General features: G+C 52.2%; 1 protein-coding gene across 1 annotated transcript in view; it reads left to right on the forward strand.

Moving 5' to 3' along the window:
- Positions 1-2,152: 2,152 nt before the first annotated feature.
- Positions 2,153-27,605, forward strand: part of PLEKHM2 (pleckstrin homology and RUN domain containing M2) — a 37,674-nt gene continuing 12,221 nt past the window's right edge. Inside the window, exons 1-6 of the mRNA XM_065885374.1 lie at positions 2,153-2,413; positions 24,568-24,674; positions 25,066-25,175; positions 25,745-25,844; positions 26,405-26,492; positions 27,342-27,528. Coding sequence (XP_065741446.1) covers positions 2,354-2,413; positions 24,568-24,674; positions 25,066-25,175; positions 25,745-25,844; positions 26,405-26,492; positions 27,342-27,528 — 652 coding nt within the window. The 5' untranslated portion in view covers positions 2,153-2,353. The remainder of the gene's footprint in view (positions 2,414-24,567; positions 24,675-25,065; positions 25,176-25,744; positions 25,845-26,404; positions 26,493-27,341; positions 27,529-27,605) is intronic.

The raw sequence follows: 27,605 nt of genomic DNA on the forward strand, positions 1-27,605 counted from the left end.
TCCCTAAAGAGTTAGACCAAGTCCCTATAGGGTTACCTCTTAGAATAGTACGAAGAAATGTAAAGGGATCCTTGGCTCAGAAAAGGGTACAAATTGTTTCTGGGCTCCACAATTTGCTGTATGATTTTAGGCAAATTACCCTCACCCCTCAGTTTATCCATGGGCACAAGAATTGTTATTTGAGTGTTTTTTTTAATATTTATTTATCTATTTGACTGAGCCAGCTCTTTAGTTATGGCATGTGGGCTCTTAGTTGCAGCATGTGGGATCTAGTTCCCTGACCAGGGATTGAACCCAGGGCCCCTGCATTGGGAGCATGGAGTCTTAACCAATGGACCACCAGGGAAGTCCCAAGAGTTGTTATTTGAGGATACATGAGACAAATGTATGGAAAGCACTTAGTTCAGTTCATGGCACATAGTCAATACTCAACACATCATTATCATCGTCGTTGGTACTAAGAACTCTTGTCCTTGATCCTGATCCTGGGTGGTAATAGAATGCAGCAATCTGTTTCTCCTTCCTTTTCCTGACACATACGTTTGTCCCCTCCTTATCCAGTCACATAAAAACAAAAAATATCTACTACCATCTTGGGTCTTTCCTGGGAAACTGAGGGATGGGGAGGTATCTTTCTGGTGTGTATAGGGTGGAGTCCATCTAGGATAAGGTGTACAATCGGTGTTTCAGATCAGTGCTGGGGTGACTGGGTTTTGGAGGCTGAGGGAAGGGTAGCCTGAGCAGAGGAGAGGAGAAACTGGGGAGCTATAGCTGAGAATTGGGGTAGCTTGTTTTTTAATAAATTTTATTTATTTACTTATTTATTTATGGCTGCATTGGGTCTTTGTTGCTGTGCATGGGCTTTCTCTAGTTGTGAAGAGCGGGGGCACCTCTTCATTGCGGACCACAGGCTCTAGGCACGTGGGCTTCAGTAGTTGCAGTGCGTGGGCTTCTCACTGCAGTGTTTTTTTCTTGCTGCTGAGCACGGGCTCTAGGCACATGGGCTTCAGTAGTTGTGGCACGTGGGCTCAGTAGTTGTGGTGCACGGGCTTAGTTGCTCTGCGGCATGTGGGATCTTCCCCGGCCAGGGCTCAAACCCGTGTCCTTTGCATTGGCAGGTGGATTCTTAACCACTACACCACCAGGGAAGCCCAGAATTGGGGTATCTTAAGAATAAAAAGGATGACGATCATTTTACAATATATACATATATTGAATCATGTCATGCACCTGAAACTAATATGTTGTATGACTACATCTCAACTTTTAAAAAGCGGAAAAAAATAAATACAATGATATATATTGACAAAAAAAAAAGGAATAGAAAGGAGGAACTAATGGATGTATCAGGAATATACTTATTTGGGAACCAAATGAGTAAGTGAGCCAGGTAGGAGACTGAGAACCTTAAGTATAAGTGGCTGCAAAACATGGTGAAATTTGGGAAGAGTGCTGTGTGGGGAGAAGGGGAATTGTTACGGTGGGTTTCAGGGCTGAGGCAGTGGGGGGCCCTCAGGATATGTGGACCAGCTTTAGAAGTGGGATCAGGGTGAGAATTGGCAGGGGCATCAGGACCGAAGATGAAGGTGAGGCGAAGAGGGTGTGTTTTGGAGGTGGGGAGGGGTACCGAGGACCCGGAGTGGCCTGAAAGTTTGGGACCGGGAGGTGAGGGTGGGGAACCGAGGAGTGGAGTGACCGGGTCCTCTGGGCTGGTGAGGGCCAGGCTGGCCGGTGGGGACCAGTCGGCCGGGGTCTGTGGGCAGCTCCGGGAGGGAGTCTCTGCGCTGCCAGAAGCCAAGGGGCCTGAGAGACGGAGTCTGAGCATTGAGGGCTCTCGGGAACCTCGGGGCTAAGGAAGGGGACGCTACCGATGGAGTCTGGGCCGTGGGGGTCTCCGGGAGGCGAGGTGTCCAGATCCCTGGGGTCCGAGGGGGCCTCCGGGGGCCCGGAGCGGACCGGAGGAGGGCCTCCAGGGTCTCTAAGAAAGGCCGGGGGACCTGGGTCTGAGGGCCGACGGCGTCTCCGGTGTCCCGGCTCTACGGGCGCGGGCGCGGGCGCGGCGCCGGCGTCCCAGCCCGACCGCCGGCCTTGGCGCCGCCCCGCCTGACATCAGTTCCTGCAGCTGCCGCCGCGCACAGCCCGTGGCCTCCTACCCCGCCGGCCGCGCTCCGGAGCCGCCGGGCCGCGGCGGAGCGAGGGGCCGGGCGAGGCGAGGGCCGGGCGGTGGGCGCCGGGCCCCGCGGCCGGCACGACGGAGCCCCCGTACGGCCGGCGGCAGCGGTTGCTGGCGGCCCCGGGGCCCCGGCGCGGGAAGCGGCGGCGGCGGGGCGGCGGCGGCGGCGGCGGCGGCGCCATGGAGCCGCGGGAGGTGAAGGACCGAATCCTGGAGAATGTCTCTCTGTCGGTGAAGAAGGTGAGCGCGGCCTTCCCTCCTTGGCCCGGGCCCTGAGGTCAACCCGGCCCGCCCTGTCCGGGCCCCCGACCCCATCCAGCGCCCCCTTCTTCCCCCTGGTCGTTCGCGCGGGCCGGGGTCCCTCCTGTCACCGGGGCTCGGGACACCGCCCTCACCCTCCGCGACCCCGAGGACGAGGAGCCGCCGGGAGCCCCGGGATTTTGGAGGGGAAGCCCGGCGGCTCACGTGTGCGCCGCTGCCTCCGAGCTATTTTTAAAGAACAAAGTTGAGGTCAGCATCCTGGGAGCTTCTACAAGCCAGGCCTGGGGGCCCTGAGTCACTTAGAAGGGCCGCCACCCGCCAGGACCCCCCACTCTGGGGGTAGCAGCAGAAAAGCTCTGGGAGGGCCCCACCTGCAGAGCATCCCTGGGCGGCGTCGCTGCATCCTCGATCTCCCCTGTGTTTGCCTCTCGGGAGTGGCAGTCTGGGTGAAGGCCCGTGATAAGCAGCTTCCAGTCTTCCCAGTTCTGGGTGATACTGCCTCTGGTCTTGGGAAGTTCCTTGAAAAATCTTGCCCAAGGATGGCAGTTTTGAAGAGGCTTATTTCAGAGCTTCGATTGAGAACCTAAAGCACCTTGCATTTTGGACAGTGACCTGTGGAACATGGTGACACTACGGTGTATGGGGCTCCTTGCAGTAGAGATCATGTCCCAGTTCCAGGTAGAGAAAAACTATGACCTATTAAGGGCATGTAACTAGATGTGTGAAGGAGTCAGCTTATCTGAGGAAGGGTCCCAGATAAGGGACAAAAGGTAGAATTCATATTCACTTAAAACCAAACCAGAATTGATAATCACATGAGGAATATTGTTGGAATGTTTTCCTAATTTGAATTCCTAGTTCACCTGATAGTTGCAGAAGCTGTGAGATGGTGGTGGAGGCAGGGATGACTTGATGGGTAGGAGGAGGCTCATCAGATTGGTTTAATTACTTCAACAGACCAAAATGAAGAGAATTCATTAAATCAACCCTTAAATTTGTTTTTTTTTAATATTTATTTATTTATTTTGGCTGCGCCGGGTCCCAGTCGCGGCACGCAGGATCTTCCTTGCAGCATGTGGACTCCTTAGTTGCGGCACGCATGCGGGATCTAGTACCCAACCAGGGATCGAACCCGAGCCCCCCCCTGCAATGGAAGTGTGGAATTCTACCCACTGGACCACCAGGGAAGTCCCAAATCAAACCTTGTATTTAAGTAACCATGTTTTGGTTCGAGCCCTGGTCTGAGAAGATCCCACATGCTGCGGAGCAACTAGACCCATGAGCCACAACTACTGAGCCTGCGCGTCTGCAGCCTGTGCTCAGCAACAAGAGAGGCCGCGATAGTGAGAGGCCCGCGCACCGCGATGAAGAGTGGCCCCCCGCTTCCCGCAACTAGAGAAAGCCCTCGCACAGAAACGAAGACCCAACACAGCCAAAAATTAATTAATTAATAAATAACCGTGTTCTCCCCCCACTTAAATTCCTCAAAAGCAACATAGGCAAGCAAGTTACCTTTCATAAAGATCAGTGTAGCATACAAAGAAAAGTCGATTCAAAATGTGCTCTTACTAAAATGTTCCTCTAAAAGTACAACTAAAAGCAACATTGCAAACATCCAACGAAAGTTTTATTTAGTTTTCCTGAGCTTTGCTAATGCAATGGGGTATTATTTTTGCTTACTCATGGAGCGTAGGATGAGCAAATGGTTTGTTTAAAAGCAATCCAGGGACTTCCCTGGTGGTGCAGTGGTTAAGAATCTGCCTGCCAATGCAGGGGACATGGGTTCGAGCCCTGGTCCGGGAAGATCCCACATGCCACGGGGCAACTAAGCCCGTGCGCCACAACTACTGAGGCTGAGATCTAGAGGCTATGAGCCACAACTACTGAGCCCGCATGCCACAACTACTGAAGCCCACATGCCTAGAGCCTGTGCTCCTCAACAAGAGAAGCCACTGCAACGAGAAGCCCGCACACCGCAACGAAGAGTAGCCACTGCTCGCCGCAGCTAGAGAAAGCCCGCGCACAGCAACGAAGACCGAACGCAGCCAAAAAAAATAGATAAATAAATAAATTTTAAAAATAAATACATAAATAAAAAAGCAATCCATCTTTGGTAATGGAAGACAAAGGAAGACTGCTGACCTTTCTAATCTAATCTGGGTTGGTTATGGCTTCATGTAGGCCTCGTGTTTTATCTTTAGATTTCCAACTTATAAATAAATGGGGAAAGTCCTGGTAGAAAGGGGGTGGACATGTGTGTAAGCACGAATCTTTTGAGGGCAGAGAGCCACTCTGTGAACCAGCCTGCCATTTATGAAGGAGTTGGGTGTGCTTGACAAGACGCTTATCATTGGATGCGTTTGGACAAGCGAGGGTGAATCAGAAGGTATGTCGCACACTAGAAGCTGGAAACCCATCCGCGGGTGAATCACAACAAGAGGCGTGACTAGCATCGTGGATAAGAACATGGGTTCTGGAGTCTGGTGGCCTGGATAGAATCCCTGCCCTGCCGATGAATAACCCTGTAACCTTGGGTAGGTTCCTTACCCTCTCCATGCCTCAGTTTTCTCATCTGTAAAGCAGGGATGAAATTAGTGCTGTTGTGAAGATTTGATGAGAGTATGTATGTACAGTGTTTAGCCTGGTGCTTAACCCAGTCTTAAAGCTGTCTTAGTCTGTTTGGGCTGCTGTAACAGACCACGATAGACTGGGCGGCTTATAAGCAACATACATGTATTTGTCACAGTTCTGGAGGCTGGAAGCCTGAAAACACTGAGTCCCAGCATGGTCGGGTTCTGGTGAGGGCTCTGTTTGGGGCTGGGTTGCAGACTGCTGACTTCTCCCTGTGTCCTTACATGGGGGGGTGGGGGGAGGGAGCTCTCCTGGGTCTCTTTATTTTATTTTTTTTTGCGGTACGCGGGCCTCTCACTGTTGTGGCCTCTCCCATTGCAGAGCAATGGCTCCGGACGCGCAGGCTCAGCGGCCATGGCTCACGGGCGCAGCCGCTCCGCGGCATGTGGGATCTTCCCGGACCGGGGCACGAACCTGTGTCCCCTGCATCGGCAGGCAGACTCTCAACCACTGCGCCACCAGGGAAGCCCTCCTGGGTCTCTTTTATAAGAGAATTAATCCCATTCATTAGGGCTCCACCCTCATGACATAATCACCTCCCAAAGGCCTCACCTCCTAACACCATCACACTGGGGGTTAGGATTTCAACATATGAACCTGTAGGGGGACACAGACATTCTGTCTATAGCATAAGTGGTCGCTTTTTCTGTTTGTGGTAGAGCCAGTTCTTCCCTTTCACAAGGTCTGAAGATGGCTAAACGACCTTACCACCTAGACATTGCTAATTGGCCTTGTTACCCACTTCCTTTGTATGTTGCGTTTCAGAGAACTATTTTATGATTCTGGCATATGAAGGGCATTTGGTTTTCTGAGTCAGAGTATCTGCTTCTAATAGGAATCGGTTCAGCTACAGCAGTAGGCATTGAGGGCTAGCCGTCTTGGGGTCGTATTTGACCTTGAACACCAGTCCCTCCTAAATTAGTTACATGGCACCTTAAGAGTTGCTTCGCCTTTTTTGTCCATGCTACCGCTAGTAAAATGGTCTAACCGATCCTTTTATAAGGACGTTGCATGAAGAAAATGAGGTGTGATTTCTGCAAAAAAAAAAAAGATCCATGTGTATTAGCTATGTTTGCAAAGGGTATTTGAGAACTTTTTATTGAAATAAAATATACCTACAGAAAATAGCATATACCTACAGAAAATAAAATATACCTACACTCCTAGATGTAGAGCTGAGTGAGTTCTCACAAAGTGAGCAGATCCACATATCCAGCACCTAGAGCCAGAAACGAACACAGCCATCATCCCAGAAACTACACCCCCAAGTGCAGCCACTGTTCCTAAGCAGTGTTGTTGAGTTCAGCTATTTTCACACCTAGATTCTGGGATGCTGAACATGCCCTGTAACACCAGTGCAGTAGCTGATCCAGGGAACCTGTGTTCTGATATGAAGGCAGGATTCCTGGGAGTTAGAGAGAATTGGAGAGTTTAATAGTTAGCACAGTTAAATGATAATGATAACAATAAAAGGCAGGTGCCATATGAAACATCCCAGATGCAGACAATAAAGCTTGTGGTTCCCGATTTGTTAATAGCTAAAGAGAGACGTCCAAGTTAAAGAGTGTTGGCATTTTGAATTGGCATGTGGTTCTACTAAATAGCATCTTCTCCAGGGGAGGGGAGGCAGTGCGTTTCATGAGAGTTTTGTTTTGTTTCTGAGGAGCGTGTCTGTTGCATATGCTTGCAATCTGAACAAAGGCTCTGCAGTGGAAGGCAGCCTCTGCCCTCCATATATTGGTTGGAGGGAGGATTTAAAAAGTCACCAAGGCAAGGAGAAGCCTCAGAGAAGGCGAGCTTAACTGAGTCTTGACAAATTGGTAGAGACAGAGAAGAAGTGGGCATTTAAGATAGAAAGGCATTTAACATCCCCAAGGCAGTGGGGACACCCAGGTGGCCTTCTGAGGACACAGAGGAGACAGAGCAGTCTCGGGAGTGTGGAGGGTTCTCCTCGATACGGTTGGAAAGTGCTTTCCATCGAAGCTGTCCAGCACAGTGGATACAGACGCAGGTTACAAATGCAGGATACAAATACAAGGACACAGACCTCGATTTGGGTTTGAATTTTGGGTTTGTCACTGACCATGTTGACCCTGGCAAATCACTGTACCTCAATTAGCCTCAGCAGTCAGAACCTACTCATAGTTGTAATGAGAATGAAATTACAGGAGATGACACACTCAGAGCACTGAGTACAAGATCTCATGCATAACAAGGCTTGAATAAGGTATCAGCTACCATTAGCACTTGCAAGTGTATGTGTGAACCCTGCCATTTTCTCTTGTGCAGTTTTCAAAGACTTACACTACACTTCTCTGTTCCTTCAAGCTCATGGTTTGTCAAGACTTTTTCTTCAAAGACCAGATGGTAAATATTTTCAGCCCATGTGGTTTTCGTTGAAACCATTCAGTCCTGCCCTTGTAGCTCAAAAGCAACCACAGACAATCCATACACGTAGCTGGATTTGGCCCAGAGCTACTTTGTATTTGTGCACAAAAATGTCCTCCCCAGGGTAGGCTAGGGATCGCTTTCAAAGAAGCTGGTGTGATGGCCAGTCCCATAGTCAACGAAATCTCTATTGTCACTGGGTTTTTGCACTATGTCAGGCTTGTGGAATGAATATGGACACTCGTAAATACCACTGGATGTGTGTCTTTCAAAAACATTTACTGATCACCTTCCTTCTGTCCTCACTGTCCTAGGCCCTAAAAGGGTAGAACCCGGCCAAAACCCACAGTCTTCCAAGTGAGATCACACCCCTGGTTTCAGGACTTAAAGAAGCTCAGGTTCTTGATGTCTCATCGCAGAAAGAATTCAGTGAGAGCCAAAGTGATAGGTAAGACGTGGATTTATTTAGAGAGAAACACACTCCACAGACAGAGCGTGGGCCATCTCAGAAGGTGAGAAAGGCACCAGGGTGCAGGGTTGTCAGGTTTTATAGGGGTGGGTAATTTCATAAGCTAATGAGTGGGGGGAGTATTCCAGCTATTTTAGGAAGGGGCGGGGATTTCCAGGAATTGGGCCACCGCCCACTTTTTGATCCTTACTGATCTTGGAACTGTCATGGCGCCTGTGGGTGTGTCATTTAGCTTGCTGATATAAGTATATACTGAGGCTCCGTTTCGGGGGCCATCTTGGACCCATTTGGTTCTAATCAGTTTATGTCATGTCCTCGGGCTATGTTATTCTTTCAAAGGTTGTGCCCTGCCCCCTTCCCTCCTGTTTCAGGAGGAGAAAGTGGTAAGTTAGCAGACAAACCAATACAAAGACCTTCATATTGTGATGTGTCCTGAAGGCCTCGGTCAGGAAAAGGTGGTGAGCTGGCAGAGGGTCTGCTGCAGAGGGGGGTGGTCAGAGGAGACTTGCCAAAGAGGTGACATTGCTTCCAGCAAGAGACACTGACTACGATGAGAGAGTGAGACATTAGTCTAGGAAGACGAGGAGTTGTTTTAAAAAATACACAAATAGCTCAGAAGTGTATAAAATGAAAGGTAAGCGACCCCAGTTCTCTGTCTCCTCAGCCCCAATTTGGATCCCCTTAAACAGGGTGAATAGACGTGTATTGATAAAGTAACCCTCCTTGAGAGAATGTTCCTAGGTCGGGACCACCTTCTCTCACATAGGACAACCCAGGTCCCCAGCGCCCTCAGTCTGGGTGGGTTGCCCCACCGGGCTGGGCTCTCAGTGGCCTTCTATCTCTGGCCAGGCATACCCTGCGTTGGGCAGGGGTCTCCCGATCGGGGTCTGCTGACGCTGGTCTAAGAGCTGCAGCTGTTCAGCCTCGCCTGGCAGTGCGGCTGAAGCGGCTGGGCCCGGTGGTGGGCTCTTTGCCCCCATTTTTCCACTCCACCAGAGAGGTTAGATCTGCCAGTACATTAAAAATGAGCTAGGGGGGCTTCCCTGGTGGCGCAGTGGTTGAGAGTCCGCCTGCCGATGCAGGGGACGCGGGTTCGTGCCCCGGTCCGGGAGGATCCCACATGCCGCGGAGCGGCTGGGCCCGTGAGCCATGGCCGCTGAGCCTGCGCGTCCGGAGCCTGTGCTCCGCAACGGGAGAGGCCACAACAGTGAGAGGCCCGCGTAACGCATAAAAAAAAAAAAAAAAAAAAAATGAGCTAGGGCAGCTCTTTCCCAGAGGGGGCCTGGCAGTTAGATCTATGTGGGAATTACACTGACCATTTGATTTCAATCAATAGTTTTGTTCTCTTGGCTTCATGGAAAAACTCTTAAGAGTTTTTAAATCTTAAGCGTTCTGAAAACCCCTGATGACCTGAGTCACCTGGGCAAAGAGCTCGATAAAATAGTAAGTATCCACACACACATTTTATAAACAGAAGTGCTAAGGGCTCCCCCTCCCCCGCCCGAGTCCTGAGGTTGGCAGTAGCTCTCTGCTCCTCTCCGCTCTCACATCACGGAGGCTACCTAGAGAGGGATGAGTGGTTCCAAGCAGGAACCACTTAGGTGTGCCCCTGACCCCCCGAGTGACCCCACCCAGGCCCAGCACGAGACGCTAGTGGAGAAGCGGTCACTGGTTTTCCTGAGCCCTGCCTGAGTTTTACTCTGGTTCTCCTTTTGCAAGATGCTTCTCTGACGTCAGGGCTCTGTCTGCAGGCTGGTGACATGTGGTCCTTTCCGCCCCGTCACAGGACACCCCGGGCCCTCTCTTTCTCCTCCGCGCCCTGGCTCTAGCATCAGCCTCATCCACCTCGAAAGGCCCCGTTTGACGACGGGAGGCCAGGCAGAAACAGGTCTGCATCGGGCAGCAGCAGCTCCATTCAGTCGGGGTGGGCCCCAGCCCTCTGTGTAATCGCAGTGGACACACGGAGTTTCGGAGGGAGCAGTGGCGATTCCTGTGGGTCCCCCTCAAAGCTCATCTGGCTGACGCCCGTTGGGAAAAGAAATTTCCCGGCAAGATTGAAAGGCTGCCGATGGCTGACAGAAACGTCAGGCCTAAAAGCTAATGCTGAATGAGGGTGGAGTGGTCAAGACATTTCCACGTGGAAAGAAAGGAGCTGGTATTCTGGGTGCGAGCATTGTGGAAGGAGAAAGCTGGCGTTTGTAGGTGCTGGGGGGGCTCTGGGTGGGTCATTCTCCCCCCTCGAGTCTTCAGTGCTCATCTCTGGCATCAGGATTTGCCACCATGGCAAGGAGAGTGTGGTGCCACTGAGGCTGGCAGTGCCCTTATGTCCAAGGAAAGCAACGGGTCTTTTCCCCTTTTGGTAAAAAGCTCTCCCGGGGGCTTCCCTGGTGGTGCAGTGGTTGAGAGTCTGCCTGCCAATGCAGGGGACATGGGTTTGAGCCCTGGTCTGGGAGGATCCCACATGCCGCGGAGCAACTAGGCCTGTGAGCCACAACTACTGAGCCTGTGCGTCTGGAGCTTGTGCTCCGCAACAGGAGAGGCCGCGATAGTGAGAGGGCCGTGCACCGCGATGAAGAGTGGCCCCCGCTTGCCGCAACTGGAGAAAGCCCTCGCACAGAAACGAAGACCCAACACAGCCAAAAATAAATAAATAAATAAATAAATAAAAGTTCTCCCGGGTGACCTCAATGCTGATGGAGCAGGGACCCCCCCCCCCTCACCGCCCCGGTACAAGGCGAAGTAAGCGACCCTGGGCCCAGAGCTCTCCTCCCTGGGGCAGGTTTGGGTGACCGTTCCTTTCCAGCCCTGTCCTCCTCCTCATTGCTGCTTACTTGATGTCTCGATGTCCTAGAACTTCCATTTGAGGCAGGGGAAGAAGGACAGTTTCTGGGAGAGTCCATTTGGCTGGAGCTGAGAGTTTAGGTCATTGATCTGTTGGTTGTTATGACTACCTAGGGTTCCAAGAGCATCTCCTCTGTCTTTCTAGCAAAGCAACTGGTTCTGCCACAGAGACATTCTCCCATCTTATGTATTTGTAATTCATCTTTATTCCTTTTGCTTCTAAGTAGTCACAAACATTATAGAAATGTATAAGGAAGAAAGTGGTCCTTTCCTATAATCACCCCTCCTCCCTGGCTATCTGTACTTAAGAGTTAGAACTAAAAGAGTCTAAGAAACCCAGTAACATGTAAGAGCAAGGGAAGGGCTAATGTAGACTTGAAATCCACACTTAATTTTTGAAAGCAGTCAACTTCTGTTCACACTTCACCCTAAGTTCTTTATTTTTGGTGTTACAGACTACTGAGGCGTGAAATGTCCAGACACGCTAACAGGAAGGGGAGTGATCGTAGCAGAATCCGTACATTTAATGCATTCACCACCTGCTGTTCACACACACTTCCTCAGTCAGGCTCACAACAGACTTGCAGGATGGATCAGGATCCCTGTTTAATACATGAGGGAAGTGAGGTTTAGAAAAGTAACTCGCCCAAGATTCTAACCCTCATAAGGGGCAGGTCTGGACTTGAGCCATGTTTCTCGCTCTCGCTCTTTCCATTTGTCTGAGCCTTTTCCGTCTCCATCATGTCTGTCTTGAAGTTATAACAGATAATCCATCCCCACAGGTCAGTCTTGTGGGCCAGTCCGCTACAAAACCAGCCGTTCATTTTACAAATGGGTGTCTGTGTTGTGCTGGGCCCCCTTCCAGTCACTAGGAATCAGCAGTGAACAGAGCCCACCAAGCCCCTGCCCCCTGGGGGCTGACACTCTAGAAGACAGACCAGAGTTAAACAAATCACAGCGGATGGGCGTGTGCCCTGCCCCAGGCCCTCCCACGTGTCCTTCAGGAACCTATCCATGGTGCTCTCGGCACACTTCCTGACCCTGTATTTACACCTTCAGCCTCCAAAGTCTCTGACTGTCTCACCTCTCAACCTAAGTCGTGATTTCGACAGCGACTGGATGGCCATTTTCCTCAGCAATGGTATGGTTGTCTGGGTGGGGGACATTGCAGGTACGGCGGAGGAAGAGGGAAGTGAAAGATGAACACAGCCAGTGAAGGCTCCCAGGCTTTGGAAGACTGAGTAAAATGAGGCTTTGAAAAACTCCCTCCCTCCTCCCGCCGGTGCTACACACAACACTGAATGTGAGCGCTCAGAAAACAGAGAGCAGGGTCCCTGCCAGCTTCGGCTTCCATCGCAGCGGTACAAGGATGGAGTAGAATCCTGCCTGCGGCGTGTTCTTTCAGGCCATTGGTTGGCTTCTAGGTCTCTGGTGTTTGCCCAGGGACCTCTCGGGAGGGCCTCTTACATTTTCCTCTCCACTCTGAAAGGAGCCCTTGGTCCCTCCATCAGAGGTCAACGCTGTGCTGAGTTCAGAGGCAGAACAATCGTAGTACCTCGGGGCTGGGACACTCCCCTGCCAGGAAGAGGAGCATTTAATTGCTTTTGGAAACCATATTCTGTCAAAGTACCCAGTTACCAAGAGATCTGTGCCCAGCTAGGCTAGTCCCCTCCTGCTGTCATCGTTCCAACACCCCAGAGAAAGCGCAAAAAATGAAATCCATGGATAATCCAAGTACCTGCTTTTTTTTTTTTTTTCTTTGGGCCGTGCCACACGCGCCTTGTGGGATCCTAGTTCCCTGACCAGGGTTTGAACCCGGGTCCCCTGCAGTGGAAGCACGGAGTCCCAACCGCTGGACCGCCAGGGAATTCCCAAGTACCTGCTTTTTTCATCTTTTCCCTAGTATATCTTTCAGCAGAGCTAGGCAGAGAGCCTGCCAACTCCAGCAAAGGGACTAATGAGCAGTGATTTGGGAGGTGGGAAAGAAAGCTGTATAATTGGGTGTATTTAGTGGCAAATGAATGGTTAAGAAGCGTTGATTTCACCCAACTTGCTTCAGGAACAATGCAGGCCCATGGTAAACAAACAGCACACCCTTTATGGCAACCCTACATGGGGTGGTGCCAGTCAGTCCCAGGATGCCACCAGCCTGGGCACAAGCCTTTCCCGGGCAGGGGCATTGGCTGCAGGACTGTGTTTTTCATGCCCACCGAGAAACCAGGCCCGTCGTTTCTGAATGGCAGGATCTCTGACTGGTTCTTGTGCAGAGGTGATGCCTGGGTTCTCTAGTTCTATAATCGACTATAATTGATTGTCGTTGGGAATGAGCTATTTTCCAGGCTAAGGTAGGGTGGGATCTCAGGTGAGCGATTTTAAAATGAGGAGAATGAGTCAGAAACATTGCGGTTGCCTGGGGTTGGTGGAGCCATGGACACCCAGTGGGCCTTAGCTTCTGTGGACATTCTCACGTTGTCTAGGAAGGAAGTGGCTGGAACCTTCCCGACGTCGCCGCCCTAAACTCCCAGCTCCCATTCGGTAGAGCCCTGGGAGTGGCCCAAGACCCCTACTGCTCTGTCCTCCTCAGTAAGACGCTGGGATGAGCACTTTCCGGATGGTCACAGCAGGTGCCACTTTATCCCCAGGGAGGATGGAAGCAGAAGGGGCTCCAGGAATAGCTACCTCTGTGGTATCTGAGCACACCGGGCCAAGACGCTGCAGTAAAGCAGAAGGACCACTGGACAAAGCCAGGAGGTGCAGGAAGCGTCTTCACTTCCCTGGGCCCCAGCCTCCCAGACCCATGAGATGAGGGTTCTGGCTAAGTGATTATTTTTCTGATTTTCAGTGCATTCGGTAGTTAAAGTTCCGTTCACTGAGAGCCTCTCCCTTGCTCACTCTAACTGCCCCCCACACCCTCCTGAATGAGAGGCTCCAGGAGAGGAAGACGGTAAGAGGCCCTCCCGAGAGGTCCCTGTGCAAACACCAGAGACCTGGAAGCCAAGCAACAGCCTGAAAAAAAACGCCACACACAGGATTCTACTCCATCCTCGAACCACTGGTGATTTCTAAGGGCTCTTATGCCCTTAGATTCTGAAATTCTTCATCCTGGCCAGCGCCCAGCCTTGTCTTCGATTCCAGTGGAGAGTCTTTCCAGAAATGCTGTCGACAGTAGCCTTCCTTTCCTTGGATCATGTAAAGCAGGCATTATTGCTCTTTTTTTAAATTAATTAATTTATTTATTTTTGGCTGCGTTGGGTCTTCGTTGCTACGTGCAGGCTTTCTCTAGTTGCGGCGAGCAGGGGCTACTCTTCGTTGTGGTGTGTGGGCTTCTCATTGTGGTGGCTTCTCTTGTTGCAGAGCACGGGCTCTAGACACGTGGGCTCAGTAGTTGTGGCACTCGGGCTCAGTAGTTGTGGCGCACGGGCTTAGTTGCTCCGCGGCATGTGGGATCTTCCTGGACCAGGGCTCGAACCCGTGTCGCCTGCATTGGCAGGCGGATTCTTAACCACTGCGCCACCAGGGAAGTCCCGGCATTATTGTTTTTAAGAAGCTTTGCTAAGATTTAAAAGACTCCAGCCTGCCTGCCTTATTATTTATTTATTTGTTTACATTTATTTTTGAGAGGAAGGGTGGTGAGCACTGGCCTTCTCTTCAGATCCATGAGAGTCTGTGTCTGAAGCCAATGCAAACTACTGGTGCGGGATCAGGGTGGGGACGTTGATTCGGTGGCCGCACCAACCCTTCTTTAGCCGTGTCTGCCATGGACGAGCCCTCATGGGGTCCCTCTCCCTGGGGGCGTCCAGGCATCCAGGTTTGGGGACATCCTAACCCCAAAAGTAATAAATGGTATCACACAGTTTGACCTCTGCCTGTCCTCGGAGGGTCTGCCTCAGAAAGAAGAGCAAGTGTCTGCGAGGCCCACAGGTGCAGCTTGACCCAGCAGGGGCCCCACGGTGGCTAGAATTCCAAAGGCAAGGTGGGCAGAGACCTCCCACTTCCCGCAGGCCTCGTCCCTCACCCATGCCGCACCCCAGCTGCAGCCGGTGAGAGGCAGCCCGGGGATGAGGTGTCCAAGTGGGTCCTGCAGCTCAGGGTGGCTCCGAGTTTGAGTTGAGCTCGTGTAACCGGGGCCATCGTTGGTTTAATTTGTAAAAGAGGTGCTCTGAGGTCGGCTGGCAGTCCACCTCTCTTCAGCTGGGGTCTTTTCTGCTTTTGGATTTCTACTTCCTAGGCCTGCACTGGGGAGGCTGTTCTAAATACTCTGTCGTGTAAATACATCTGGTCTCCGTGGAGCCAGCAGAGCAGCTGCTGGTACCCGGCGACCTCCTCCCTGAGCAGCGGGAGAGTCTCCTGTGTTCAAGGTCGGTGTCCTCCGCGTGCTGAGCAGGGATGCAGCAGGCCCCGCAGCGAGCCCCTAAGCGGTTGGGCGGCTCACACGGGCGTGTCGCCAGCCTGGGTCTGTCCGGCCTCACAGACTCTCCTGCCTTTGTCGGGGCAGGGATTTTTCTCCTGCTCTGTAAACCTAGGCGTGCGGAGCCTCCACCCCGCCCCACCCGCCCCAGTACAGACGGTGAGCAGAGTGAGGTTTCAGATCCCCGGCTGTTTGTTGAGCATCACAGCCTCTTTGGTCTCAGCTGACCCGGGAGGAGGAAAGGCGGGCCCCTGGAACCAGCTCATTTTCACTTGGCCGTTGTTAATCTTTCACAGCTGCTGTGGAGTTACCTATTAGGGACCAATTCTGGAAGGATTTCTTGGTACCGACCATAGAACTAGAAATTGTTTCATGGTTATGCGTCCAGGAGAGAGACAAGACTGAGAGGGCCTGGCTGTGGCAGCTCCACGCAGAGAGTGGGACCAGCCCTGATTAAAATGCCCGGAGTCAGGCATTTCTTGGCTTGCGGAAGTGCGCCACCCCCATGTCCCTGCAGCCACGGGGTCTGGCACAGTCTCGTGATGGCCAGTCTTCCCAGAGGGCTCAGCAGGGAGCACCGGCCTCCTGGCCGTGAGAGTCTGGGGTGAGCTGAACCCAGCTCTTCCTGGCTTGGGTGCCCAAGTGCACCCGGAGAACCAGGAACAGGGAGAGAAGAGCAGCTTAGCCAGTCCGGGTGTGGCCTGGGAGCATGACTTGGAGATGAGGCCTGAGTTCAAGGACTCTCAGGAAACCATGGCTTTAAAAACAATTTTTAAAAAAATAAATTTCTTTCTTTATTTTTGGCTGTGTTGGGTCTTTGTTGCTGCGAGCGGGGGCTACTTTTCGTTGAGGTGTGTGGGCGTCTCATTGCGGTGGCCTTCAGTGGTTGTGGCTCACAGGCTCTAGAACACAGGCTCAGTAGTTGTGGCTTGCGGGCTCTACAGCGCAGGCTCAGTAGTTGTGGCTCACGGGCTCTAGGGTGCAGGCTCAGTAGTTGCGGCTCGTGGGCTTAGTTGCTCCACGGCATGTGGGATCTTCCCGGACCAGGGCTCGAGCCCGTGTCCCCTGCATCGACAGGCAGATTCTTAACCACTGCGCCACCAGGGAAGCCCGAAAAACAATTTTAAATCTTATTCTCTCTCTCTTCATTCTCAGCGGATCTTGCTTATTGTTTTTTAATTTAAAAAAAAATTTATTTATGTTTGGCTGTGTTGGGTCTTCATTGCTGTGCACGGGCTTTCTCTAGTTGCGGCGAGCGGGGGGGCTACTCTCCCTTGCGGTGCATGGGCTTCTCATTGCAGTGGCTTCTCTTGTTGTGGAGCACGGGCTCCAGGTGCACGGACTTCAGTAGTTGTGGCACGTGGGCTCAGTAGTTGTGGCTCATGGGCTCTAGAGCTCAGCCTCAGTAGTTGTGGCGCATGGGCTTAGTTGCTCTGCGGCATGTGGGATCTTCGCAGACCAGGGCTCGAACCCGTCTCCCCTGCATCAACAGGCGGATTCTTAACCACTGCGCCACCAGGGAAGCCCTGCCTTGCTTATTTTTAAATTTTCTTCCCATGAGAATTTTTTCATCCTCCCTCCATCAAGCTCACCAGCCCACCTGGGCTCCCATCTGTGGCCACCCCTACCCTGGGCAGTGGATCCCACCCCATCTTTCCTGTTCAAGGACTTGGCTCCTTTACTCCACCCCCATTTTCCTGCCACCTTTTTGGCAAAGCTGGTCAAAGGAGTTTTCTGTATTGCTGTCTCCTCTTTTTTCCTTCCTTCCTTCTCCTTTTCTCTCTTCTAACCAAATTTAATAATAATTTTTACCCACCCCATGTCATCAAACATCTCCCGTTTTCAAGTTCCACTTGCCTCATCAATGTCAGTTTACAAATACCTCATTTGCTTGAAACAGGATCCAAAAAAGCTCTGACTCTCCCTGGCGGACTCCTCCCAGGCTTTCTTCCCTCTCTCTTTACCCCAATTGCTTTTCATCAAGGTTCCCGGCCCCTCCCTTTATGTGGGAACGTGACCCGATGGACTGATCATTCCCTCCCTCTGCAGACTGTCTTCGTGTAGCTTCTGGAGCACACACTGTCCGGATTGTCCACTGCCTTGCTGCCTGTGCCTTTTCAGTCTAAAGCAGTGATCCTCAGCCCTGGCTGGGCATTAGAATTATCTGGGGAGTGTTACTAAGAAATGCTGGTTCCTGGTCCCCACCTCCAGAGTTTCTGCTCTGGTTGATCTGGAGAGGCGCCTGGGCATTGTTCTTTTCCTCCAGTTCCCCAAGTGGCCCTGTTGTGCAGACTGCGGGAGGACCCCTGGGCTGACACTGGAGCGCCCTGGCTTAGTGCTCAGATGCTCCTCTCTTTGCATTCCCAAGATGATCTTATCCAATTCCACAACTTTAAATACCACCCAAAGGCTGATGGCACTGACCTCTCTCTGAACTCCAGACCCATTCGTACAACTGTCTCCTTGACATCTCCACTTAGATACCTGATAGATGTTTCAAACTTACCATGGCCGGCGCAGAACTCCACCTGATCTGGAAATGGCACTGCCATTCAGTTGCTCAGACCAAAAACCTTAGAATCATCCTTGGCAGCTTTCTTTCTCTCCTTCCGCACATCTAATCCATCAGTAAGTCCCTGGGGCACCCCCTGCAGAGTAGCTCTTAAATCTAACCCTTTTTTGCTTCCACCGCTACAGCCAGCTCCAAGCCTCCATTATCCATCCGCACTGGTGATGGCCTCCCAGCCAGTCTCTCTGCCTCCACCTTGGCCTTCCAGAGTCCGTATATACACCACACATATGCTAGAGCAGCCTCATAACATACATATTGGATTATATTACCTCCCTGTTTTCAGTAACTTCCAATAACTTCCCATCAAACTAGTAATGTAATGCCAAGTCTTTTACCACAGCCTGTACAGCTGCACATGATGTGGCCCTTGGCTGTTCTCTGAGCTCGTATCACTCACACCCTTGCCACACCAGTCTCCTTCCGGTTGCCCCTGCCCCAGGGCCTTTGCACATGCTGTCCTAACTAGAATACTCTTCCTCTAGTTACCTCAGTAGTCATTTCCTCAGTGAGATCTTCTCTGACCCCATATTTATAACAGACCCCTGATCCCTGCTTTGTTTTTTTATAGCATTATTCATCCCTGGCACTATATTATATATTTGCATACAATTTACATTTTACAAGGGCCGGGACTTCTGTATAAGAATAGCAGCCGGTGTATTCCTAGTGGGTGCTCAGTAAATCTTTGTTGAAATATATGAATCTTCAAGGGTCCAGCCTCCTCTTCTGGCCACTGCTGAACTGAGCGTTGGGCGAGAGACATCTCCTGGCCCAGCCTGTTACAGGTGTGCATTCCTTGTCACCTCTGCTTAAGGCTCTAGACCAGAGGTCGGCAAACCTTCTATAAAGGGATGGATAGTAAATATTTTAGGTTCTGCAGGCCATACAGCCTCTGTCTCATCTACTCAGTTCTGCCATCATAGTGCAAAAGCAGCTGTAGATAATACAAAACAAATGGGTGTGGCTGTGTTTTAATAAAACTTTATTTACAGAAATAGGAGGCAGACCCACTGGCCATAGTTTGCTGACCCCTGCTCTAGACCCCTACTAATTCTGAAATTTTCAGCCTTTTCCCCAAATTTTCATGGGCATAAAGGAAACACTCAAAACCACTTGGCCGTCTGATCAGCAGGATGAATTTCTTCCCAGAAGTGAGGAAAGCTCCTCCTGGAGCAACTGTGGCTGATTTAACCAAACAGTACACTTCCTCACTGCTGGGAAGAGGCCAACGTGGGGCAAAAGGATGGAGAGAGCAGGCAAGCTTTCTTCTTAAAGGAGCCGCACCAGCCTTTCTCCTCCATCCATCTTCCAGGAAGCAGAGCTGCAGAAGACACTGGTCTCATGTGCACTGTGGGCTTTTTAGTTCCTGTGACTTAAAAGAGAGGGGAGTGTGTTTCACTTTCTTGGGTTCTCTTACAACATATTAGAACAGCATATTAGAACAACACTTCATATACGTCATTGACTCGGGGATCTTGAAGCCAGGTTGGATGGGAAGACCTGGCTTTAAAATCTGCCTCTACCACTTACTAGCTCTGCGACCTACTTTATGGGGTTGCTGTGATGATTAAGTAGTGTTTGTGAAGTACGTCATCACAGCTGCTAACATTTATGAAGTGTTTCCAAGGCATCGTGTTCTTGGATAAACAGCTAAGGTATTATCTGAACCCTCACACAACCTGTAGGGCTGTAGAGCAGGAAACTGAGTTTAGAGAGGTTAACTCGCCCAAGGCCACACAGTGAGTGAGTAGCAGAGCCCACATTCAAATCCAAGTTGCAGGGCTTCCCTGGTGGCGCAGTGGTTGGGAGTCCGCCTGCCGATGCGGGGGGCACGGGTTCGCGCCCCGGTCCGGGAAGATCCCACATGCCGCGGAGCGGCTGGGCCCGTGAGCCATGGCCGCTGAGCCTGTGCGTCCGGAGCCTGGGCTCTGCAACGGGAGAGGCCACAACAGTGAGAGGCCCACGTACCGGAAAAAAAAAATCCAAGTTGTCTGCTGCCTTCCTAGTGCACGTAACAAGCATTCAATAAATGATGGCTCTAATGACGGCCAGTGGTAGCTCCACCAGCAAGTATCGTGTGTCACTGAAGAGTAACTTGGAATAAAATTTGTCCATTATCCTCATTTCATTGGTTCGCTTGCTCAGGGGCCCTCAGATGAGGCCTCGATGTTTGCTCTCCTCCCACTTTCAGAGCCTGTGACCTTCCTGGTGCCGTGACTGGCTCCTCGCAGCTGCCTCTCCATGGCGGGGGAAGAAGACTTCAGCTGTGCATCTTTATGTGGTGCCTTCTGACCAGCTCCCGGAGTGTGAGCTCACGCTGTTGGCAGAGCTCCTGAAACGCTCCCGTCACTGACTCAGAGACAGTCCCTTTCGCCTTCCTGCTCCTCTCAAGAACTGTGCTGGGTTGTCACATTGATTGAAGGTCTCCTTGTTCCCTGAGATAATGGAAAATTTTTATCAACCTGCTGTAAAAGAGTGGTTAAAGAATAGGCTTTGGAACCACCTGCTAATGAGCTGGTGGACAGGATACTGGTTCTTGAGAGCAGAGAACATCACTGAGTCTTCTTTGCCCCTGAACTTACGTTTAGCTAAGTGGTGTGTCGTTGGTGTGGCTAAGAATATGGGTTCACTGTTGCTTCTCTTTACGTATTTATTTGAAGTGTAATTAACTTACAATATTATATTAGTTTCAGGTGTACAACATAGTGATTCGATATTTCTATTCATTATAAAATCACCATGATAAGTCACCATACAAAGTTATTACAGTATTATTGACTCTATTCCCCGTGCTGTACATCAGGGGTCCCCAACCCCAAGGCCACGGACTGGTACCGGTCCACGGCCTGTTAGGAACCGGGCCACACAGCAGGAGGTGAGTGGCGGGCGGGCGGGCGAGCGAAGCTTCATGTGTATTTACAGCCGCTCCCCATCGCTCGCATTTCTGCCTGAGCTCCACCTGCTGTCAGCATTATGGTGAGTGGTATAATTATTCCATTATATATTACAACATAATAATAATAGAAATAAAGTGAACGTAATGAAGAAATAAAATAAACATAATGCGCTTGAATCATCCCGTAATGCGCTTGAATCATCCCGAAGCCATCCCCTCCTCCCACCGTCCGTGGAAAAATTGTCTTCCAAAAAACAGGTCCCTGGTGCCGAAAAGGTTGGGGACTGCTGCTGTACATTACTTCCCCGTGAATTATTTATTTTATGACTGAAAGTTTGTACCTCTTAGCCCCCTTCACCTATTTTGCCCACCCCTCCACCCCTCTCCCCTCTAGCAAACCACCAGTTTGTTCTCTGTAGCTATGAGTCTGTATCTGCTTTGTTATGTTTGTTTGTTTTGTTTTATGGCTGAGTAATATTCCATTGTATATATACCACTTCTTTATCCATTCATCTGTCGATGGACACTGAGGTTTCTTCCATAGCTTGGCTGTTGTAAATAATGCTGCATGAACCGTCACCGCGGCTTCATTATTCTTAAGAACGTTGCCTAGGGGCTTCCCTGGTGGCGCAGTGGTTAAGAATCCGCCTGCCAATGCAGGGGACACAGGTTTGAGCCCTGGTCCGGGAAGATTCCACATGCTGTGGAGCAGCTAAGCCCGTGCGCCACAACTACTGAGCCTGCATTCTAGAGCCCGTGAGCTACAACTACTGCAGCCCGCGAGCCACAACTACTGCAGCCCACTTGCCTAGAACCTGTGCTCCGCAACAGAAGCCACCACAGTGAGAAGCCAGCGCACCGCAACAAAGAGTAGCCCCCACACACCGCAACTAGAGAAAGCCCGCACGCAGCAACAAAGACCCAACGCAGCCAATAGACAGATTAGATAAAAGAATCTTGGCTAATGCTTACTGAGCACTCGTTGCTTCCCAGGATCTATGCTAAGCCTTTTGCATGCTTTATATCATTTGATCCCCTAAACCAACAGACCTTTCTGCAATAATGGACTGATATCTATATCTACACTGTCCAGTACAGTAGCCACTAGCCACTGAACATTTGAAATGGGGCTAGTGCAACTAAAGAACTGGATTTTTACTTTTGTTTAATTTTAAATCTAATTAAATCCAAACAGTCACATGTAGCTAGTGGCTGGCTGTATTGGACAGCTCAGCTCTAAACAATCTTTTGAATCCATTTTACAGATGAGAGAAAAATGAGGGTTAGAGGGTTAAGTAATTTGCCAAAGCTACTCAGCTCTGTAGTAGCAGAGCCAGTCTTTGGACCCATGTTTCCTGTCCAGAGCCCTTGCTCTTCACCACCATGTTATACACTCTTTCTATTATACTTTTTGCAGAAATTGTCTCCTGGTTAATTGTCTCCTGGTTACAGACTGTTCCCTAACTCTTAGTACCATGTGTATGTATGCAGCCTCTCCCCTTCAAATGTGAAAGACCTATCCAGAGAAAGCTGGAAAACTTACCAAGTATGTAAAAGAAGACATGCATAAATGGAAAAAAAAATTCCATGTTCGTGGATGGAAAGACTCAGTTTTGCAAAAATACCATTTCTCGGGCTTCCCTGGTGGCGCAGTGGTTGGGAGTCCGCCTGCCGATGCAGGGGACGCGGGTTCGTGCCCCGGTCCGGGAAGATCCCACATGCCATGGAGCGGCTGGGCCCGTGAACCATGGCCGCTGAGCCTGCGCGTCCGGAGCCTGCGCTCCACAACGGGAGAGGCCACAACAGTGAGAGGCCCGCGTACCGCAAAACAAAAAAAAGAATGGAGTGGATCTGTATGTAATGATATGGAAGTATACGTTTGACGTATGGGAAGAAACATTGGATCAATTAGACAAAATAGTCTAGAAAAATGGCTTATTAAATCTTTTTCTATTAAGGAAAAGGTTTCAGAGCAATGAGCACAGTGTGATCCCATTTCACTTTTTTTCCTTAAGTCTATGTATGCAGGAAAAGAGTTGGGAGGGCACACACACAGGCTGTTCCCAGTGGGGGACAGGGGAGAGGAGGTCTTTACATTTATACGCACTTCCATGTTGCTTAAACTTTTACAATGAGCAAATACTGCTTTCAGAATATTTATTTTTCAAGGTATCTTGACCTGAAAGAGGAGTCCGAGTTCCAGCCGTGGCTCCCTCACTTAGCTGAAAGTCATAGTGAAGGACTTAACCTTTGTTGGCCTTAGTCACCTTCTCTGTTTAAAAGTAAATCAGGGAGCTTCCCTGGTGGCGCAGTGGTTGAGAGTCCGCCTGCCGATGCAGGGGACACGGGTTCGTGCCCCGGTCCGGGAAGATCCCACATGCTGCGGAGCGGCTGCACCCGTGAGCCATGGCCGCTGAGCCTGCGTGTCAAGATGAGTAAAATTTTAAATTTTTCCATGTTTTTCAAGCATGGTGGGTGTGGCTACTTTTATAATCAAGAAAATAAATAAGCCTCTGTTTTCCTTCTTCAATAAGGGAGTTGTACTAGTTCTCTAAAGATCCTTCCAGTTCTAACATCTAAGAATCTCTGATCTCAGATTTACTTGGATTTTGAAATTAAAAAAAAAAAAAACAAAAAAAACCTGGCCCCCGACGTCATGGTTCTCAGTACTAAGCCGTGCAGGCATACCTTCGGCCACTGCAGTTTTCGTAGGCTCTTTGCTCTTTCTTTCAGTTCTAGAAACCTCTCCTCCTGGGGCTCTGTTTTGCCTGCCTCTTGGAAGGAGGGGCAGACCCTGCAGGACCGAGGCCTGTCCGGGGCCAGCAGGGCTGCTGGGCTTACTCCAGGCCACAGAGTAAGAGAAGCTATTTTTGTTGTGGGAGCTGCATTGTTGGCTTCTCGCCAAGAGCGCGTGCTTGCGGGTGTGGTCGATGTGTCCTGTCTGCTGCTGCTGTCTCTACCACTGCTTCCAGAAAAAGCTTGAGAGCACGTTTCCCCAGAGCCAGGAGCTTAAACCTGAGACGGGTGTACAGGGATGGGTGCTCTTTTTCGTGTGTTCTTCCCCTTCTGGCGATTAGAAGGGCAGCAGCAGACCAGAGTGTGGCCCCATGAAGTGGGAAAGACTTTTCTCTCGGCGCTTCGCCTGACAGGGCCCCCTCCTCACTGTGGCTGCAGAGAACTCAGTCCTGCTCTGGGCTTTCTTGGCCTTAACCGAGCTGAGCGAGCTGCCCTCGCCTCCATCAGCCTGCTGGGGTTTCCTCAGGCTGCAGCTCATCTCGCCTACTGGCCAAATCTCCTGTTTTCAGTCCAGCCTGGGAACAGTGTCCTTCTTGGTGTGGGGCTTGACCTGAGCCTGGCAAGGTACCTGGATCCATATCCAGCCTGGCCGGCTTCCTCAGGTAAGTCCGGCGTCCCATGTCGGCCTCTGGCAAGAAGGCCGTCGGAGCAGGTGCCCACGTCCATCAGCCCTTAGTTTGTGCAGAGGGATAGCTCCAGGCCGGGCCACCGTGTGACCAACTCCAGGGGCGGGGCAGGGGGATTTACACTGGGCACTGAGTGCTCATTTCTATACGTAGCACTGTAGGTAGTGCCCCTGGAGTTGTGTAGCTCGGCGGCCCTGGCTTGAAGCCTGGTACCACCGGAGGCCCACATCATAGACCATGAGTTCCTCACCAGCATCGAGCTGTCATCGTGCCAAGCACTTACTGAGCGCCTCGTGGGGACTGGGCTCTAAGTGTCCTCCTGTGGCTCTGGAACGTGCAGTACAGGGTAAGCAGTTGGTGTAGGCAGACTGAGGCCGAGTCTCTGCCGGTCAGCACAGATACACCCTTTGACTGGCTTTCTCAGCTACCTTCTTGGCTCCGGAACTCCCATGGCCCTCCTCTCTATTACCCGTTTCTAACCGGGGGGCCTCCTTTCTCCCTTTCAGTTGCAGAGCTACTTTGCTGTGTGTGAAGATGAGACCCCTGCCATCCGGAACCACGATAAGGTCCTGCAGCGTCTGTGTGAGCACTTGGACCACGCCCTGCTCTACGGGTAAGGAGGTGGCCTCTGGAGAGGACTGTACAGAGCAGCAGGGCGGGACCCCGAGCCCGTGAGTAGCCCTCAGAGGGAAGTCCCTAGCCTGGTCTGCCTTTTATTTCTTCTTTCCCTTAGCAGAAAACGATTTGTCCCACTCAGGTGGGCTGCAGACTGTCTGGGGTTATCCCAGTAATCCGTCTCTGAGCGGGCATGAATGACTGGGGAAAGGATTAGCGACAGATGAAATGATGGTGTGAAGGCCTGGTGGCTGCCTGGGGGTCCCGCTGGGAATCCCTTGCTTTCAGCCTTGGGCTTCCTCCTGACACGAAGGCTGGTGGACCAACTGACCGCAGCTTCCCAGGGTGGCCCCGTTTAGGTCATAGCAGCTCCCGTCCTGTTTTCTCAGACTGCAAGACCTCTCATCTGGCTACTGGGTGCTCGTGGTGCATCTCACCCGGAGAGAGGCCATCAGGCAGATCGAGGTGCTGCAGCATGTGACCACCAACCTGGGACGCAGTGAGTAGCACCGGGTGGACTCGGCGGAGGGGCCAGTCCCGCCCTCCCCGTGGGCAGCTTGGGGCTCCGGGGTGACCTCAGGGTCTGCCTGGGAGGCCGAGTGCCTTGTGGTGTCCAGCGGCGGAGGCTGGTTAAAATGCCAGCGCCCTCCACGAGGCCTCTCTTCGTCCCGCACGTGACATCGGGCCGGAGCATCGTGGCTGTGAGGAGGGAAAGTGAGATGCTGAAGAGAGCGGGGCTCCTACCAAATCCCAGCCCGAGCACCTAGTGGGGGGGTCTCGCCTCTCTCCCTGAGCCAGGGTCAGTGTCAGCTACAGGATCAGTGAAAAGTCCTTGCACTTCTCAACCCATCTGGAGTTTGCGATCTGCCCCGTTCATCCAAGTTTCCTGGCCAGTTACAGGCTAGGGTCTGACGGGGAAAATCAAGATCTCAGGGTGCGGCGCTCCGTCAGGAGAGAGGGCTGCTGGGGCGCTGGCTCCCCTCCGCCATTCTTGCTGCCCTTCCCGCCCTTGCTGGGCCAAGGAAAGCCAGCACCCCTTAGTGGCTTACTCCTGCCCTTTGTCTGCAGGCCGGGCCTGGCTGTACCTGGCCCTCAACGAGAACTCCCTGGAGAGCTACCTGCGGCTGTTCCAGGAGAACCTGGGTCTCCTGCACAAGTACTACGTCAAGTGAGTGTCCAGAGCGCTGTCTCACGCCGCTGCAGGGCGCCCGAGCCCCGTCCCAAGTCTCCCGTCACACGCAGACACCGCGCTGTGGCACCCCGAGGCCTAGCCTGGCGGTGCGTGCTGAGGACACGTCAGCGATGGCCAGAGGGCCAGTGGAGCTTGCCTGTGACGGCCCTGGCCAGGTGTGCTGGTTCCGGCCGGGCTCCTGGGAGCGGTTTGGTGCCTAGTCGGCCCCTGCCCAATCCCCCACCCAGGCCTCAGTCCTGACTGGAGGCTCAGCCTCTTCTGGGGTTGCCGCGGGAACAGGGGATTTAGAGCAGCTGCTGCGGCCCCGCCCTGTATCTGAAGACACAGGCAGAGCAGTAAAGTGTCGTATGGCCCCAAAGCCAGCCAGAGTATGCTGGTGGGGGGGGTGGGGGGGGGTGGGGGGGGTGGAGACCGCATCAAGCTTGGGGTGGAGGGATGTCACATGCCTAACCTCAGCGCAGCTGGCTTGCGGGGGAGGCGGGGCCGCGCTGGTAACCAGACCCAGAACTACCCTCACCCCTTCCCGTGTCTCGCAGGAATGCCCTGGTCTGCAGCCATGACCACCTGACCCTCTTCCTGACCTTGGTGTCTGGCCTGGAGTTCATCCGGTTCGACCTGGACCTGGTGAGACGCCACGGCTCTCGCTGCTCCTGGGGGCAGAGGGGCGGGCGGGTTGGGCGCGTGGTCCCACTCGGGGAGCCTGACGGGTGTGACTGAGTCTGAGCGCCGTCCTTTCCGTTCAGGTGAGGGAACAGCTCAGGGTCTGACCAGTGGAACGGTGTGGGGTTGAGGTGATTCTCTCTTGGCCAGAATTCCTGGTTTGGGGGACTCCTTCCTGTCTCTCTGTCCCACATTGGAGAAAAGCCGCATTGCCTGGAGCATTTTAGCACTGGAGTATTCTCCTTCGTGATCAGGACGTGAGTCGTCGTCGAGAGACGAGGCAGGTTCATCCCTGTGCCTCCCGGGATCCTGCAAGCCTCTCAGCTCCCTGCTTCCCGGCCTCCCTCACGGTCACGGTCATGGTCACGGTAACGCACTGGAGAGGTGCAGGGCGGCCCAGGAGCTGCAGAGGCTCCTCTGCGGTCTTGTCAAGATGCACGCAGCCGCCCCGTCCTAATTGGGTCACCAGCCTAGGTCCCAACCCCAGCAGCACAGACCAGAAGAGGAACTTGGCTACCGAAAAGTAGTAGAAACTGGAGCAAATGAACGACTCTAATATACAAGAGGTCAAGGAGGGTCAGAAGGCCCAGTGGGCACTGTCATCTCTGGGCCCCAAGTCCACAGCCTTACGAACCACAGCCGTTCACAGTCCTCCTTTGAACAGCTTATTTCTGGATTCAGCACCTTAAGGACATAGATTTCCAAAGAAACACCGGCCTGGGAGGGTGTGAAGGCAGATCCTTGGAAGGCCGTGCCTTTGGGCCCACCCAGGCCTCCCGTCACCCAAGCCTGCCTCTCCCCTTCTCTCCCCAGGACGCCCCCTACTTAGACTTGGCCCCCTACATGCCCGACTACTACAAACCCCAGTACCTGCTGGACTTTGAAGACCGCCTCCCCAGCTCGGTCCATGGCTCGGACAGCCTCTCCCTCAACTCCTTCAACTCCGTCACCTCCACCACCCTGGAGTGGGACGACAGTGCCATCGCCCCGTCTAGTGAGGGTGAGTGCCCGGGGCGGGGAGGGGTCCGGCCTTTGTGGCGAAACGGATTTGGAGCCGCGTAAGCCTGGCTGAGGGGA

The sequence above is a fragment of the Phocoena phocoena genome, chromosome 1 (genome assembly GCF_963924675.1).
Source record: "Phocoena phocoena chromosome 1, mPhoPho1.1, whole genome shotgun sequence".
In the NCBI taxonomy this organism is placed as follows: Eukaryota; Metazoa; Chordata; class Mammalia; order Artiodactyla; family Phocoenidae; genus Phocoena; species Phocoena phocoena.